Source organism: Capsella rubella, unplaced genomic scaffold (assembly GCF_000375325.1).
Source record: "Capsella rubella cultivar Monte Gargano unplaced genomic scaffold, Caprub1_0 scaffold_1, whole genome shotgun sequence".
Lineage (NCBI taxonomy): Eukaryota > Viridiplantae > Streptophyta > Magnoliopsida > Brassicales > Brassicaceae > Capsella > Capsella rubella.
Genome location: NW_006238923.1, coordinates 12,410,852 through 12,429,021, shown reverse-complemented (window position 1 = coordinate 12,429,021; position 18,170 = coordinate 12,410,852). Strand labels below are relative to the sequence as shown.

The 18,170-nt window shown below is 30.0% G+C and overlaps 3 protein-coding genes and 1 pseudogene across 3 annotated transcripts; 1 reads left to right on the top strand and 3 right to left on the bottom strand.

The window, feature by feature from the left end:
• Nucleotides 1–739: 739 nt before the first annotated feature.
• On the bottom strand, nucleotides 740–2,897 carry LOC17898443 (annotated as a pseudogene).
• Nucleotides 2,898–3,843: 946 nt separating this feature from the next.
• Nucleotides 3,844–5,210, bottom strand: LOC17898428 (MLP-like protein 168). The gene is made up of 2 exons (XM_006304528.2): nucleotides 4,910–5,210; nucleotides 3,844–4,121 (listed from the first exon to the last, which is right to left on the bottom strand). Exons 1-2 carry the CDS (start codon nucleotides 5,208–5,210, stop codon nucleotides 3,844–3,846), a joined length of 579 nt encoding a protein of 192 aa, XP_006304590.2.
• Nucleotides 5,211–9,775: 4,565 nt separating this feature from the next.
• On the bottom strand, nucleotides 9,776–11,056 carry LOC17896980 (acyl-acyl carrier protein thioesterase ATL1, chloroplastic). Its single transcript, XM_006306031.1, has 5 exons — nucleotides 10,923–11,056; nucleotides 10,714–10,814; nucleotides 10,514–10,623; nucleotides 10,318–10,413; nucleotides 9,776–9,895 (listed from the first exon to the last, which is right to left on the bottom strand). The coding sequence occupies exons 1-5, from the start codon at nucleotides 11,054–11,056 to the stop codon at nucleotides 9,776–9,778; spliced, it is 561 nt and encodes a 186-aa protein (XP_006306093.1).
• A 2,675-nt stretch (nucleotides 11,057–13,731) lies between these two features.
• On the top strand, nucleotides 13,732–15,655 carry LOC111828587. Its single transcript, XM_023776884.1, has 5 exons — nucleotides 13,732–13,913; nucleotides 13,984–14,116; nucleotides 14,201–14,512; nucleotides 14,950–15,168; nucleotides 15,266–15,655. Exons 1-5 carry the CDS (start codon nucleotides 13,750–13,752, stop codon nucleotides 15,524–15,526), a joined length of 1,089 nt encoding a protein of 362 aa, XP_023632652.1. The 5' UTR covers nucleotides 13,732–13,749; the 3' UTR covers nucleotides 15,527–15,655.
• Nucleotides 15,656–18,170: the final 2,515 nt, after the last annotated feature.

The following is an 18,170-nucleotide window of genomic DNA, read 5'->3' as shown; positions in this document are numbered from 1 at the left end:
GTGGTGCCTCTGAATCGTTTTGTACCGCAACGTGTTCCTCTTCTCTGAATTGGAAAGAGAGAATTGTGTTTATTTGGGTGATTTAGAAATTAGAGTTTAATTGTGTGATTTTGGGGATTTTTTTGATATTTTGATTCACAGACAAAAACTCCATCTGTAAATAACGGATGGCTTAACGGATGTTAAATGTTGTTCAGTTGCTCCGGTTTATGATTTTACGATATGTGTAAATTGGCTTGGTTAATAAAATGTGATGTTTAAAATAATAGTCAAACAAAACTACACGATTTAAATGGCGTTAGGCAAAGTTCAGGGTTTAAATGGCGTTGACCAACAAGTTCAGGATTTAATTGACATTTTTCCTAATATACATGTGACGTCAATGAGTTTGCCAAAGCATGATATTATCCGTTTTGGACTCATAGCTCATGCCCACACGGATTATTATTGGGTTCTTTCCTAAAAAGCCTTATACTTGTTGAAGTTGGATTTGATTTATATATTAAAAACTTCTATTTCTACAGATGTGGGATCAGAGGCGGATCCAGAAACTTATTTAACATGGGGCATATAGTTATTCAACATAAAAATAATTCAACATGAATCCAAAATATAATAATAATAATAATATTGAAAAAAATTATAACCGAACAAAGAAATAACATTAGAGAAATATCATAAGATAAAAAAACAGTTTTTCCAAGAATTCCTACAAAACTACTCTATGATCCCCCATGTCTTGAAATCTTTTTATCACTACCTCATTTGTTACTTTACTCAAGTGCTCTTTCGATAAAACAAACCATACAATCGTTTAGAAATTGATCACCCATTCGGTTTCGTAAGTTAGTCTTCACAATCTTCATCGCAAGAAAACATCTCTCAACTGCAGCAGTGACAACAGGTAAAGTCAAACCTAACTTCAAAAGTCGATAAACAAGAGGATGTGACAGATGTTTTTTGTCTCTATCATCACACGTGCAAGATCTCCAAGATCCTCCAAATTAGCAGATCTTTTATCTTCACGAATATTGTCGATGTAAATATCAAGTTGATACTCAAGAGATATTCTCTCCATGGAACTAAAATCTTCTGGATAAAACTTAGATAATCTCATAAGTTTTGACTGATCAAACTCATGAAATGAATCATTAGGGCTCAAAGATGCAGTGCAACCAAGCAATTCAGTATTTACCTCGTCAAAACGATCATTAAACTCTTGAATTTGCATATCCAATCAGAATAAGAACATTCGACCTGATAATGATGCAAGTTTGTTATGTTGCTTCTCCGTCTTGGCTTCTTTGGATCTACAAATTCTTCTTCCATGATGATCAACTCAGTTTTATTATTCTCACAAAAAGAATTCACTTTTTCAAACACAGAATTCCATCTATTTTCCCGGAGGTTATACAATTGCTGCTTGGTGGATTTCACTAGAGACATAGCATTCAAAATGTCTTGATCTTTTCTTTGTGGAGCCACTAATAAACTATTCGTGAGACCAAGAAGAAGTAACATCAACTGTAAGTAGAATACAAAGTCAAAGGTGTGAAAGTATTTAAGGAGACCATTAGCCTGACGTCTTTTGATACCATCAGTCCCTTCGCTTTCAACATACTCAAGCACTTTAATGATAGAAGGGAAAAAATCAACCAATCGTAACAAAGTGTTGTAGTGAGAACCCTAACGAGTATTACTTGGTCTTTGAAATGAAAGCTCTTGGTTCAGTCCTTTTCCTGTCTTAATTTCACCTCGACTGATTCCTTCTTCGATTATCTTTCGTTGGTCTTCTCGAACCATATATTTTCTCTTACAAGAGGCACCAACCACATTTAACAAGACAGAAATCATATCAAAGAAATCACCAACTTCAAAATGCTTTTTAGCAACTGCCACGACAACCAACTGAAGCTGATGGGCAAAACAATGGACATAGTACGCTGAACTATTTTCTCTTAAAGTCAGATATCTCAACCCATTAAATTCACCTTTCATGTTACTAGCTCCATCGTAGCCTTGTCCTCTTAACTTTTTCATTCTCAATCCACGCTTTGCAAACAATGAATCAATAGCACATTTCAGAGTTGCAGAAGATGTTTCTGGAACATAAATAACACTGATAAATATTTCTTTAACTATCCCATCTTTATCAACAAAAAGAAAAACCACTGTTACTTGCTCTTTAGTAGAAACATCTGCAGACTCATCCACCAACGAGCAAAAAACATCATGATGAACTTCTTGAATAACAGATTCGATAACTTCCTCTCTAAAGTAGTGCACTATATCTGTCTGAATTTTGTGAAACACCATCTGATTATTTTTTGGAGCATTCTCCAGTACAACCTTACTTACAAGCTCATTTTGTTCTGCAGTATATTTCACAAGCTCTATGAAGTTTCCCATATTAGCTGATTCAACCGACTCATCGTGACCTCGAAAAGGTAATCCTTGTCATACTAAATATCTACACGCATTAATTGAAGCATTCAATCTGATCCTATATTCATTTTTTACTGCATCATCTTGCTTATAAAAAGCATAAGCAATTAATTGACCTTGTCTCATCAAATTGTCAGCCATCTTCAACGCATTATTGTGAAAACTATTCACTGATCCTACATGATCACTCAATCTTTTTGGATTTTTCCAAGTATCAAATCCTTTTGTCACAAATTCATCACTTCCACCTTTATTTTCGGTGTAATCTCCAAACAAGTAACAAAACAAGCAATATGCCTTGCCTTTCTTCACACTATATTCCAACCAATCAGCATAAAGATCAAACTATGCTTGATTAAATCGTCTCAATTTATCTCAGGTTAATGTTGTAGCAAATTTATGACCACGAGGTTGGTAAGGACCTTTGATCAAATATTTGCGTCTTACCTCATCTCTTTCATTAGGATGATATTCCAATATTTTTTTCCTGTATGCTGGGTCTGAAGGCAAATTCTCCAAATCAGTGTGAGACGTCGCTGTAGATTTTTTTGGAAAATATTTTTCCATTGATACCTAGTAAAGAAAAAATAATATTGAATTCATTACATATATAAAACAATGGATGGAGATTATCGATATGTTTTTAAAGCAGAAGCAAATCAATATAAAATATCAAATATATTGTTATGTAAAGAAAATTCTGAATTATTAACTTACTTTTGTTTAGGAATGGTTCGATGCAAATACAGAAGAAGAGAAGAAGAAGAAGGAAAATTTAGTTTATTAATTCTTATGATGTCTTGGGTTATATAATAATTGTGGACTAGGTTTAGACTAGGTTTAGGTTTTACATTTAATTTTCGTAGATAAGGCTTTGGATTTATTTGATTGGGCTCAATTATTAGTGTTTATTTAGTGATTAAACTTAGATATTTATTAACTTAAAATTTAATAATATAGAAATAAAAAACGTAAATAGACTTGGGATCATATTTATATGTGGCACTAGAATGATTATATATTATATTATAGGTAAATTTTTTTTTTTTCCAAAATTTAGCATGTGGCACGTGTCACATGTCTTTCTTACCTACATCCGTCTCTGTGTGGGATATTGGTTTGTATTCTAATAATCATGCATGTCCTTATCATATCACACTTACATTGCTCAACGATTTAGCTCGGTCTTGGATATGATAACGAAGGTCTACAATTAGTGGATATAAAATACGAAAAGTTCGTAGCTACTCAAAATTTCACAACTTACTTGTAGCATAACACATTGTAGACATCTCTTGTAAATGAAAAGAGTTCAAATTATTTAGAAACAAAATACAAACACACATAAAAGGAGTAGTCCTCACTTATTCAATAACTCCCCCACATAGACTCACATACCTATTCCTCTAACAAGAGGTATTGGTCAATTTCGTTAATAACTTTGATGAAGAACTGAAGAAGCCTCTCTGGATGAGCCACCTTCTCATGAATCCTCTCATACTTCATGTTCCACTTCACCACACTTCCATGCCCTTCATGCTTAGGGCTCACCTTCAACGTTTTCAAGAAGCTCTTGTACTCTTTCATTACAGGTCCTTCTAACACCCTCCACTGAATCATATTCTTCTCCATATTCATGGCGTCGGTCCTGTCCTTTGACTCTCTTGGCTCTCCATCTACACCAAAATACACTTAAATGTCAAAAAATTATATTTTGTTATTTGTTATTTGTTATTTGTTTTTTTTGGTGAAAGCTAGATCAATAAGTCTAGTGTAGTTGAAAACAGTCGTGGATCTACAAAAATATTTCGTATGGAGCACAATATTTTTTTTAATATAAATTTGTTTTAAAGATCTGATATTTGTACATGATCTAGCTATTATATTCATATGTAAATAATTCTTAAATTAATGAAAGAAAAAAAAAAGATTAGAATTGACATTTAAATAAAGCATGCCTACCATAAAAAGAATAGAATAAAATTGGTGTGACACCATGAAGTATATAAACACACAAATGATAAATTTGGTGTGAGGCACTACCCAGTTTGGACGGTTTATCTTTTCGTATAAACTTAAATATATATAAAACACAGTTTAAAAGTATATAATTCAAACAAAAAAATATTTAAATGAAGTAATATAGTTATTAAATTATAAAGTTAATATTTTTCATAATTTTATAGAATGTAACATAATATAGAAATATGACCCAAAAAAAAACGTAATATATTTTTTTGATTTGGGGATGTCCTACACTATTCTATTTGATAACTTTAACAAACAGAAATCTCATTTCAAACCATAAACATTTAACATTATTTCTGTTTTTAATATATTTTTGATCAAATCAGATTATTTATAATTCCATACTTTCCATTTTATTTTACCAAAACTTGCACTATTCAAATTAAATGTTTATAGTTTTAACAATAAAACCAATATATATAATTGTATCTCTTACCAAAAACTAATCTCCAAAGGAGTATGCTTCCAACCTTGCCCCATTCTCCTTCGAGAAGATCACATCCCTTAATATAGGGAGTGGCTTTGGACAGTTGTTGTGATCTTCTGATCACAAACATGAAGAACTTATCAGCTTTAGTTTGGATCTCAATTTCCTCCACCATTGTTTCTCTTAGAATTCTTAGCTCCTTTGGAAATAATGGAATCTTTATGAGAATGAGGAACAAAAATGTAGCTCCTTTTATCAAGAGGATGGAATGAAGAACAAAAATGAGAAGTGGTTTCTTTCTTTGGATCATCTCATCATTTATGGAGTCAACTACTTTTTGCTCCTATATTCAATTAATTTTGGTACATTATCATTTTTTTTTGTCTACGCATTACTAGAAAACATGCCAATTTCCAAAAATAGTATTTGTCGAAAATCTGTCAGAATTGACATATAGAGCTTAAAGCATCCACAGTCATCATCTCCTAAATGAAGTTTACAATTGAATAACATTAAATAAATAAATATTAAATTATCTAAAGTTGTAAACTAATGAAAAAGTTACACTTGGCACTATAATGTCTTTAAAAGAGGATATCATTTAAAAGGTATCAATCAAGAGTTATATGCTAATTAATTAGATTTTTTTTTAAAAAAAATTACATTTCGAAATAGAAGTGGGAAAGAAGAGAACTTAACAAATCCTTACTTATGTGTAGTCAAGATGTAGCCTCGAATAAAACATAATTGATAGAACAAAAAACTTTACGTATCTATTTAATAATGTAAATAATGTATGAATGAACGGATTGAGATTGACTTATAGAATTGAAGAAGCAACGGTGTTGAAATTGAAATGACATTGTCGGGAAATAATGCGTTTAGGAAGACATTGTAATCGTGAGCTTTTAGGCTACATGCATTTTTATCTTTTTTTATAGTAACATGGTGTCCTAAACTAAATATAACTAAATTTATATATATATATTTATATATATATATATATATATATATATATATATATATTAAGCAAATAACTCTCTAAATTACTATCTTTTTACAATTTTATCCTAAAAAATCTCAAAAATATTAGTCAATTCTGTGAAAAAAAAATGAAATACAACCCGTTTTTGTTAGCAGTTGGTTTATAAAATTTTGATAAATAATATATAAAATTGAAACCTCACGACGCAAAGTTCAAAAAAAGTATATGAAATATAATCCGTTTTTGTTAGCAGTTGGTTTATAAAATTTTGACAAATAATATATAAAATAAAAGTCTTTACGATGATAATTATAAAGGTATTTTAGATTAAACCATAACAAAATAAAATAATATATTTTGATTTGGTTTAGTCTTTGAGATTATGATATTATTTTATCACCGCTTTTCACTTTCATCTAAAATATCTAAAAAAATTTAAGATTTTTTTGTCTCTTTTTTTTGGCATTTTGCTTAAAAGAAAATTATGATCATTGTGACTAAAATTCTGGCTCTGGTCTTCGCCACGTTTTCTAAATACTAATTAATATGAATATAAATAAAGTGAAGTGGTCCACCATTTTTAGTGTTTACTCCTGAAGTTGTCAATTGTGCGATTTGGCCTTAGCGGTGGACGCAAGACCAATTTGGCAATTTGGCAATTGGACGTATTGGCAATTTACTATAATCACGTTTCTTTTGTTACTTTTATTTCTGCCAATATATATTGGGCGTGTTCGTTTGGTCATCGCAGGCGGCGGCGGCAGCGGCATTAGTGCAGTTTTGATCGTTGAATCGAATCAACGTTCAATATTATTAGCCGCAGGACGTTACGTTAGCCATTGCGGTAACTTGCGACGATCAAACGAACAACAAGATCTGCGTTCGCCGCAGCCGCAGGTACCTACGGTGACCAAACGAACAGCTTAATTATCAAAAAAATTGGAAAAAACACATATTGAAAGATTCATTTATATATACATTATATGATTTACTATTGATGAGATCTGTTTTATATTAATTAAAATTCGATAGTTACAAACTACATTTCTTTTTCTTTAAAACATTTGGGTACTCAAGGAATTTTGGGTAGAAACCGATCGAGTTCGGTTCCTTCGAGTAGAAAAGTTTAACATCCATTATGATACACAAATACCCGTTATAAAAATTTTGGGTAAATATCTGGAGTTAGGATAAATACCCGAATTTTCTAGTAAAATTGAATTTGGTAAAATATTGGACGAAATTCCAGATATTTAAGAAAAAGTTTCGGAGTTTCAGATCCTTAATTATTATTTACTTATATAATTCAGGTATTTTTGGGTTTATATTTTGGTTGGATTCGGATTCAGGTTGAATTATTCGGGTATGTCCCGGTTCGGATATTCATTTTACTTAGACTTAACTCAATTAATTGAATTATTTATTACATTGGTTCGATCGTTAATTATTGTTTGGTTTATGTTGTGGTTATTGATAATTATATAATACTAATTATGATTCTTTAAGAAAACCGTCGAGTTGTTTTATAAATATTTCATTGTGGTTTAACCTTTTTAAGACTATTGTGATAAATTTGGCCGACGTAATGTCGAAATAAATGTATATCGTCTTTATCAAAAATGAAAATCATTTGATTGTTACATAAACTTCATGTCCGTTAGCTGAAAGTGGGTAATATGGCAATACTAAGACAAATATATATCCTTTATTTTTGTGATTTGTTCTTATTCATATCATGATTAAATTAATTCATCTATATAAATTATATTTTGACGAAAAAAATCCATCTGGCAGATAGCAGCAATGTGCAATATTAACAAAAAAAAAAAACAAAGAAATATTAAATAAGTGATTTATTCTTGTACAATAAGGTAAACTTTTTGGTTGTTAAATTTTTGTTATTGAGTTAAATTTCATAAACAATAACTTTTTTGGATGAATATTTATTATTTTAGTGTAATATTTATTATTGATTTAAATTTCCTAAACAATAATTTTTTAATATTTCTTCAACAAAAATTATTACCATAATAGATTTCATTGTCTTTTGACTATTTTCCCTTGATTTCTAGTGAAATTTGTGGCTAGGCCAGATTTATCAAAATTTAATGTCTCAATCATGTTTCCGGTATAATTTAATAAGGTGTTTCTGTTTAGCTCACCAAGACCTCTATTGAACCAAAATTATTAATTGCTTTTCTTTCTTTTATTTCCAACAAAACTGCCTTATGAAGTTACACATATTTTTTTATCGTTTACTACATCATTCATTGTAAACTAAATCTTATCCTATCCAAACGAATTAATTCAGACGAGCCAATTCTAAGAAATATTATTTATATACCTATATATATAAAGTTAGTTTTTCTCTCTTCTCATGATGTCACCTAAGCATCTACTTAAGCCACATTTTTGTTTTTACATTATAATAAATTTAAAACATTCATTTAGTGCATATTTATGTTACTTATTTAATTAACAGAAAGTTTATATAAATAAAAATAAATTATGTAAAATAAATGAAATGTTAAATAAGAAATATTTTTTTATTAGTGGTAATAATATAATTCAACTTTCATTTTAAATTGATCATAGTTTAAAATTTTAAATGTGTTACTGAGTTTTAGAATGTAAGCAAATTTTAAATTTATGTTAGAATAAAACAACATTTATGTAATTGTATATATAAAATTTTAAAGAGGAAAAGTAAAATTGAAAGTGAAATATTAGTATAGAACATGATCAAAAAGAAAATGCTTTTAATCCAAATTTAAGTATTGAAAGATAATAATTAAAAAAATATATAATATGTTTTGAAAATCAATTAAAAAATAAATAAAATATCACAATATGAATAAAAAATTAACAAAAAAATTATAAATTTTTCGCGCGCAGCGCGTGTCAACTGCTAGTATGTAATATAATGCGGTTTGGTACAATTTTTCATACTAAATTATCCGCTTTTACATTCACAATACAAAAACCCAAAGATAAGGAAATAGATCAACTGTATCCCTTGTTGCTATGAATTTCCTCCAAGTGAAAAGGCTAGCCAATCAGTAGAAGAAAATACCATCTTTAACAAGATTGTATTGTCCAGCACCAATCATACACTTCTCTTTATAAAGTCTTTATTGTCCAGACAAGAGCTTCCACCTCTGCATATAAAGTTAGCTAGGGTTCGTTAGAGGTTTGCATTTCCTATGATTGGCGCCTCACCATTTGGTGATAAACAGAACCAACCGGTGCCTATCCATCCACAAAACATCTATATCCCAAAGTATTTGATTTTGAGTTTTATTTTCCTTGGACCCTTGAAAATTCATTTGTAACTTCTATTTGTGCTAATTGTCAAGCTTGCTCCTCATTTTTTCGCCAATCACAAAATTTTAAGTTGATTTTAAACCTTCCAAATGTACTACATTATCTATGGATACAAAGAGATATTAGCTCGAGGAAAAGTTCTCTAGAATAAATAATTCATATTCGTAAATAGTAAACTTGACGTGCTGGTGGACACTCGAAATCGCATGAATCAACAAAGTTTTTAACTTAAAGCAATAAATCCACTGCATATATAGTGCTGGTCTCATGAATTAAGCTGGAAACCAAAAATCATTCCATATTGAAATAGATTTATCTTTTAATAATATTTTATTTACGAGACATATATCTATCATTTATGCAGCATTTGAATAGCGAAAAATTTGTATCAAAATTTTATTTAACTGCTATTTCCGTATTAGCAGATCCAACTATATTATAATGGAACTATATGTACATATACATTAATAAATAAATAACATAGTGCAAAGAGTACGATGCATGCATGTATAAATCACAAATTCGCAACAAATATAAATAATGAAACATAAGAGTTTTGGAAAGAGTTAAATATCATCTTCTTGGCGTTGGAAGTGAACAAAGTTAGAGCGTATATGAGATGGGATTCGTGTGGGACGGTACTTGTTATCGAGCCACACAGCTGTCCCGTGCGCTTCCAGAATAAGCTGCTTAAAACCAAAAGATCTTGATTAGAACCATGCAAGTTAAAAAAAATAAAAAATATAAAGGCTTAATGAAAATAGCAAAAAAGATGACGGGATTCTTACGGAAAATGCCATTGCTATGCCAAATTTTATAAATATGTCATTTTTGCTACAATCTCATAGATTTTCCATTTTTAAAATTTTTAAAAAGTCTATATTTTGATCTTTTTTTGGCTAAAAATGTAATTTATAGTAAATACGTAACCCAAACATCATGTTTAATCATATTATTGATTTTTCTAACCTCAAAAATAGCAAATCTATAAGATTTTAGCAATTATGGTAAATCCACAAATGCCTTCACAAAAAAATTGGCAAATCAATAAGTGATTCAAAGTTCATTTTTTTTTTTTTTTGGGTCAACAATTGATTCAAAGATTAACCTCTTGATTTGGTAGTTTTAAGATGAACTGTTCAAAGTATATACGTGCCACAGATACTCCTGATATCCTAGTTTTCACCACAAATCTGCTACCACTCTGCACACACACACACACACACTCACACACAAGAAGTATATATAACATAACACTAATATTTGAAAATGTCAAAAAATATAAATATCTCTAGGAAAAGTACTCGTAAAGGTGCACGGAATTTTATTGTCAACTCAGAAATTGCCAAGGCTTCACCGGAACGTGATACTTCATCGCAGTTGATACCAACATTATCCATAAACTCGTGCCGACCTATGCAAGAAAACAAGTTTAACAAACCATAATATTTAGTAAGACTAAGATATAAGAAGCTGCATGCATTTTGTTATATTTTTAACTAACCGTGTTGGCAGTAGTTTGCATAAACAGCATTGTTCACAACACCGAACTGATCTAATTCGTAATCGCGAACTTTGAGTTCAGTCTCATGGAACCCGCTCATTCTGCCATATAGAAATTTAATTAGATTATGAATTAGAAACATTAGCTTAAAAAGGAATAAACTAGATCACTTAGTTCTAATGAATTGAGATAGAGAGACATATGTTTACCCTTTGTCTCCGTTTAGTTTGAGGATTGCGAAAGGCTTGAAGATCTTCGCGGTCCGGATAGGGAGGATCACCGGCCGCCTCGATGAACAGGGAAATATTACAGGCGTCGCTGGAGCTGCCGTACCGATATACATTGGCTTTATGGAGTAATGATGCCCAAATATAGTTGACAACTTTTGTACGTTTTGTGAAAGTTTGGTTTCAATCACCATATATATAGAGAAATAGAGATGGTTGCTGTTATATATGTGACGACAAAATTTACGAATAGATAGATGTACACATCCTATTCATTTTAATTCTTTTGAATTCAATCATTGAATACCGTACCTCTCCTAATTGTATCAATCTTCTGCCATGGTGCCATATGTGCCACATAAATTATAGAAAGAAAACGAAAAGAAGTTGTCTTATTTTAGGAATAAAATTCGAAAGACATTTTTTTTAGACGTTTAATATCTATACATTTTTTCGAAGTACTACATTTAAATATATATGTTACAAATCATTTTTTCTAAATGATTTGATGGATTCAAACCTACAATTTAACCGCAGTTAAATAGCGTTCCATCAACGACGTTAAATTTCAGAGAAAAATCCTAATTATATTTTTTTTTTAACATTTACTACTCAATCTTTTGCTCGGAAGAAATTTTCCTAAAATCCTATTAATAATGATGGTCTAAGCAATTAAAATAAAAACTTATATAGCTAATTTTTAAATTTTATATGAATATCACAACCAGAGTCCAAAATTAACTTTTTGTGTTTAAATTTGGACCCAATAAAAGAAAAGTTTTCTCCACCAAAAATTAAATGAAAAGTTTTAGTGGGCCGAAAAGAAAAAAATAATCTAATAAGGAGAAATTAACTTTCCCTATGGGCCTTGATATTGTTGGACCGAGGCTGCTTATTAGTGTAACACTCAAAATTAAAGGAGAAAGAGAAACTTTGAAACTGTCTAATTTTTGGGTAGCTCTGAACAATTCAACAATTGGTAGCAAATTCCCAAAACCTATAAATAGACTAAAGTGCAAAGAAAAATTTATATACAGGTACATTCAAGTTTATCGTTTTGGCAACTTGAATCTTCGTTATATGCGTTTTAAAGCTCCAACAATTTAGATATTGACTTTCTAAACAATTTGAGATTTTTGGGTGAACTTTCGAAACTATATGATTTGAAACTTTTTGCTAAATTATGATTGCAAATTTGGTGGTTTAGGCTGGTTGTGTTTCTCTATTGTTGGTGCTCTTACTATTGGTCGTATATACAAGAAAAACAGCGTTTCCCTACAACAAGAATCATAGAAAAATCATAGGAAACAGACATGAGGTAGCATGGTTTTGAATGCGATAAAATGGGTCAAAACTGACTATATAAAAATGTAATGCTCTATAAAAATGATATATGATATATCAACGTGATTTTTCATTTTTAGCTTCAGCTAGCAATCATTTATACATTAAAAAAAAAATATATGGCATAAATTCAAAAGGAAAGATATAGGCCATATGGTATTCAATAAAAATCTAGTTAATTTTCCATAGATTTGTGAGAAAATCATCTAATTTTGAATAAAATAAGGCCAAAAGATAATCTATTCAAAATCGGATGGAGTAGTATTTAATTATTTACCTTGAAAATTTTAATTCTAATTAATAATACATTAATAACTTACAAATTATCTTTTTAAAACAATTTTTGTTCTCTAGAAAGATCATCATTTAGGAACGGAGGGTATATGTAAGTTTATCTTTTTATGTTTGTATTGTGATTGTTGATAAAAGCTATAACATTTTTAATGCTACGATCTCATGTTTTATCTCTATTAACAATCTTAGTAAAATAACTAAAAGAATTAGTAAAACCATTAATATAGGCCAAACCTTATTAATTTTAATAACTAGCTTTCTAATGATTAAATGTCATAAAAATCCTTTTCAAAAAAACACCAAAGGTAATGTCTAAGGTTGAAATCTGGTTTAAACCCAAATATACCAGATTAAATCTAATTAAAACATGTATATAACATAAATTAAATTTGGTTTTTTTTTTTTTTTTTGAATAATCAAAGAGGTTCTGGGCCAAAGCCCATACATCCCCTCAGGCCCGAAACCAAAGCATGTTATATGGTTTCGTCCCAAATGCTATTCGAACCGGCGATCTCTAAGCTTCTGCCAGAGATCGTTCAAAGTTTCCTACCAGATATCAACCATTGTTTTACGAAAATTTACTATCAAAGAAAAGTTTTACAATTTTCTTATGGAATTGTGATGTGAGAAAATCATATGAAATTTTCCTACAAAATTCTACTAATTTTGGAATGGTAGGAAAATTCGCAGAATATTGATAGAAATTCCAGAGGAAAAGATGTTAAAAGAATTTTATAGAAAAACTCTTTTCATTTTCTTACGAAAAATGTGTTGTACTAATCTATGGAAAAAATGGACATAGGAATTTTTCCTACCAATGTTTGACGAAACATATGTTGTAAAGACATGCCAAGAAAATGCATAAAGATTTTTCTTACCATTTTATTACAAAATAGTAAAGAAAATACATATGAATTTGTCTACCACTTTATTCTATATGTGACCAACCACTTGAGAAATTAGGTACGCTAGTGGGTAACTAAATGGTAGACAAGTTGGTAGTAACCGAGAAAAGTTTCGTAGGAAATGGCCAAATGGGTAGGAAAATGCAAAAAAAAGTTTCCTATATCATGAGTATATATGTGAGAACTATGAACAATTCATGTATGATTCCAATACACCTAGCTACTCACTGAACGATCTAATAAGGTTTCAGAAGCAGCCACACAATATGCCAACCCAACACAATCGTAGTAGAAGTGAGTCTTTAGAATCTAATTCATTGCAACCTGAGAGCGAGAAATCGGTTGTTCCTATTCGCAGTGAGTTGTTGGATCTCCCAAGCCGAAAACACATACCTACGCTAAGTCCAAAACAAGAAGGAAAACACATTTGGTAAACTCTAAACTATTTTTTACTTTGTTAAGATTTTGTGTGACTTACAAATTATATTCACTTTGTTCAGGTTTAGACATGACACAACAGGTAAGATTACAAAGCAGATTTTGAAGATGCTTAAATCTGATCTCCCAAAACCATATCCAACATATCGTTCTCTCCCACAAGAAATCAAGAACAGATGGTTCCGAGCTTTTGCAGTAAAATATATCTTTATTTTGTATATATTATAAGTAATTTTTCTTTGCAATCGTGTTTCTAATTACATATACTTTCATTTACAGCAAGAGTTTAACTGGGACTCAAACATAACAGAATATGTCCGAACAAATTATGCCAAGCAAGCAGACTTGTCCTTTAGATCAAACTTACGTGAGTGGAAGAAGCTATGGAAGCACAGAGGTCCGGAAAACTTGCCGGAATGGATGAAGGCGAAAAAATCTCTGTTTGATGGTTACATAAAAATGTGGACTGATGAAAAAGCAGTCAAGACAGCAGCCAAAAACTCTAAGAATCGGTCAAGTGATCGGGGTGGTTTAGGCATCGCTATACACAACAACGGTGCAAAAACATATGAACGACGTTGGGATGAAATGGTAAGTAATAATATACGATATATTGAAATTTCTCTGAATTTGCATTGCTTGTCATTTCTATGAAAAGATGTTGACGATTTACTTGATGCATCCACGGTTTTAGTTTTCATAGTCAAATGATTTGTAATACTATGAATCAGTTTAAGTTTCGCAATATAGTTTACCAAGGCTACTGATTTTTTTCTCTTAAAAAGCTACTAAGTTTTCAGACTAATGTCTCCTTACAAGGCTACTGATTTCTAAAAAGGCTACTAAATTTTCTTTCTTGGTTTTGTTTGACATGGTTTAATATTTGCTTATTTGGATTTGTTTGATTTCTCTAGTTTCTATATTCTGGTTTTATTTGACATGGTTTTATGCTTTACATTTTAAAAGTTCACTTCATTGGTTGGTTTTGGTTGACTAGTACTTCTGGTTTTGTTTGACATTGATATTAGACAACTGAACTCGGGAAGGAGCCTAATATGATTTACTTCATGGAAGAAACTCACTTAAACAAGAAGACGCGCATAATTACCGACATGAAGACAAAAAAGATTCTTGAGATAGCTAAGAGTAAGTTGGAGCTCACAAATTCTCATTGCCAAACTGAAGGAGATAACTCTACTCAGCCAAAAGCTGCCACACAAGAGGATATCAATTCTATCATGCTTGAAGTAAGATAATTTTAGTTTCATGTTTCTAATGGTTTATACTTTGCTTATACCATCTTCACCCAAAACTGATGCTTTCATTTTAATTTCTTATTTACAGGTTGTTCCGAAGGTTAAAGGAGGCCGCTATGGGTTTGGTAAATTTTTGAATGAAGAATGCTCGTCTTCGACTTCAACTCCACGCCATATTCCTGACTTACGAGAAGAGATTCAAATATTGAAGAAACATGAACTAGAAAAGAATGCTCAAATCAAATACCTTATGGAATGCAACAAGCTCCTCTTCGAGCAGTTTCCTCAACTTCGACCACCTGAACACCCGTCGACGCCAAGCATAGATGAAGACGAGATGCAAGCATAGATCGAATTAATTGGAATTTTGAGTCTCATTTTACCTCGCTTATAACAGTTTTAAAATATGGATTGGAAAATGTTTATATTGATTTTAACAATGTTTCCATGTGAATTTGGAACGATATTTCACGTTTTTCATCATTTGGAATTTATTTTTGAAAATATTAAAATTTATTGTAACATATGTAAATATTTTGCTACCAAAACTAAAGTCGTAGGAAATTGGTTAGAGATTTTAAGTTGGAAAATGGTTGGTAATTTGGTAGGAAACTAGTAAGATTTGTTTCGTAGGAATACCAAATGAAAATTTTGGTAGGAGAATAGTAAGAAGAAATTTGCTAATAATATTTTAGTGGGAGATAGATCAAAACTCAAAACTACTATTTCCCTTTCCTACGAAATGACTTACAAAATTTTGCAATAAGAAAATTCTACAAGATATTTGCTTCGACACAAGATTGTAGAAAAAACAGTGAGAAAGCTTTATTTCCTACGATATTCCTATGCTATTGCTTTCGGCCTTAGAAAATGACTTTTTCTATATATATAATACATATCCTTATATTGCGATAACTAAAATTTCTTGTTAATATCTCGATATAGACTTTACTTTGTACTTTAAATATAGCATATCCATAAATTTATAAATTTTGGCTTTCAAATTTAAAATACAGCGAATGCAACATCTACGAAAAAAAAAAAAAGAAAAAAAAATCTACGTTGCATGGCCAGTGACGGATCTAGCAAAAACTTTTGATTGGGCGCAAAACAAAAACAAATTGTTGCTTTTGGTAGGACTTGAATCCTTAATGTGGGAGAGTAGGTCTTACATTAAAACTAGATGGCAAAAACAACACTATTGTGACAATACTTAGAAGTACGTTAGAATACAAACCATATAATTTATTTATAAATTTAAAGTTATTTTCTAAAGACTTTTCTCATTTAATTCTACAAAAGACAAACATAGACATGTAACAGTTTTGAGTGTGATTCACTGATTTGAAACAAAAAATCTTAAAAGACTTCAACCACCAATATTTAAGGTTGAAAAGGAAGGATGACAAGAATCTTTAATGATATTTCAAGATAATCGTATAAGGCCGTTGAGTCAACAATGGTCCGAGGAGGCCACGGGAATGAGAAGGTATAACACAGCTTTCACAGTTTGATACTTTCTTTCTTTTCTTTGGTAATATAGACATTATTCAAGCGAAAAACATCCTCCAACATTTTCGAACTATATACACATATAATATCAGAAATTCTATCGGTAAAGAAAATACATAGTTTGCCAATCCATTTATTGACGAGTAGTTTTTTTTGATACACAAACATATTAGAAAAGCTTACGTATAACTATCAGAACAGCTGACGGAAAACTATAAGAAACCCTGACTACTTAATGGTAGGATTTAATGAGTGTATCTTAGGATTAATTTAGTAATTAATATTAAAAGTGTAGAGTTTAAGATATGTATTTTTGTTTTTTGTTTTTAGGTAGGATTATTGGTAGGTTCTTAAGTTTGGTATCTTAGAAAAAAATATTAATTAAAATTTTTTTTTAACAATTTTAATTATTAAACACTTAATAATTATTGCAAAATAAAAATTTATAAACATATATAAATTACAATTTATTGCATAAATAACATAAAACACAATTAATTTAAACGTGATTTATTTCAACACCCACTTAGAAACTGCCACGTCACAGCCTCTTAAACCTTCTTCTGTATCTTATATAAGATACGGTATCTTATATTTTAATTAACATTTTGATTTAATTTAAATGTCTAATTTACCTAAGATATGCTTAAGATGCTAGCATTGATGATGCTCTTAGTCTTTTCAAATAAACCCATGACATAAACACATCAGAAAAGACGGATAACTATCATTTTGTTTCATATTTCTATCTTCCTCACGAGAGAATAAGTGATGTTTTACCATTTGTTTTGGAAAAAGAATTGTTAGCTGGAATACGAGAATGCATGGTTACACATGCCATGTATGATATTGCATCTTCTACTACATGAAATATATGTATTAAATCATTAAATGTATCAACTATTCAGCTACATGAAATATATGTATTAAATCATCAAATGTATCAACTATACAACGTCATGTGCTCAGCACATAGACATACAATTTGGTACACCGGTCGATTGAATCTAGTGAAGACTGGTGTTGACCAACTTTGACCAAAAAAATATTTCTAACTTTTTCATATTTTTATTTATACTATTTAAAATTAATATAATAACTTTTTATACTGAATAGTTTATGGTTTTATATAATTTAAAACTATCATATATTCAATAATTAGATATTTTGTATATATTTATAATGTATTGATCATTCTTATAATTAGTTAATTTTCTTTTTTAAAGCTAAACTAAAAGTTATTCAATATCTAGATATTTTGTATATATTTTTAATGTATTGATCATTCTTATAATAATTAGTTAATTTTTCTTTTTAATACTACAATAAAATATTAATTAATACTATCAAACTCAACGACTGTCATTAGAAATTTGATATTATTAATAACTTTGTTTTACTATAAATGATGTTATATCAGTACAAAAAATTAATTCATTTTCGTCATTTAACCTACCACTTATTAGTACAATTTAGACTAT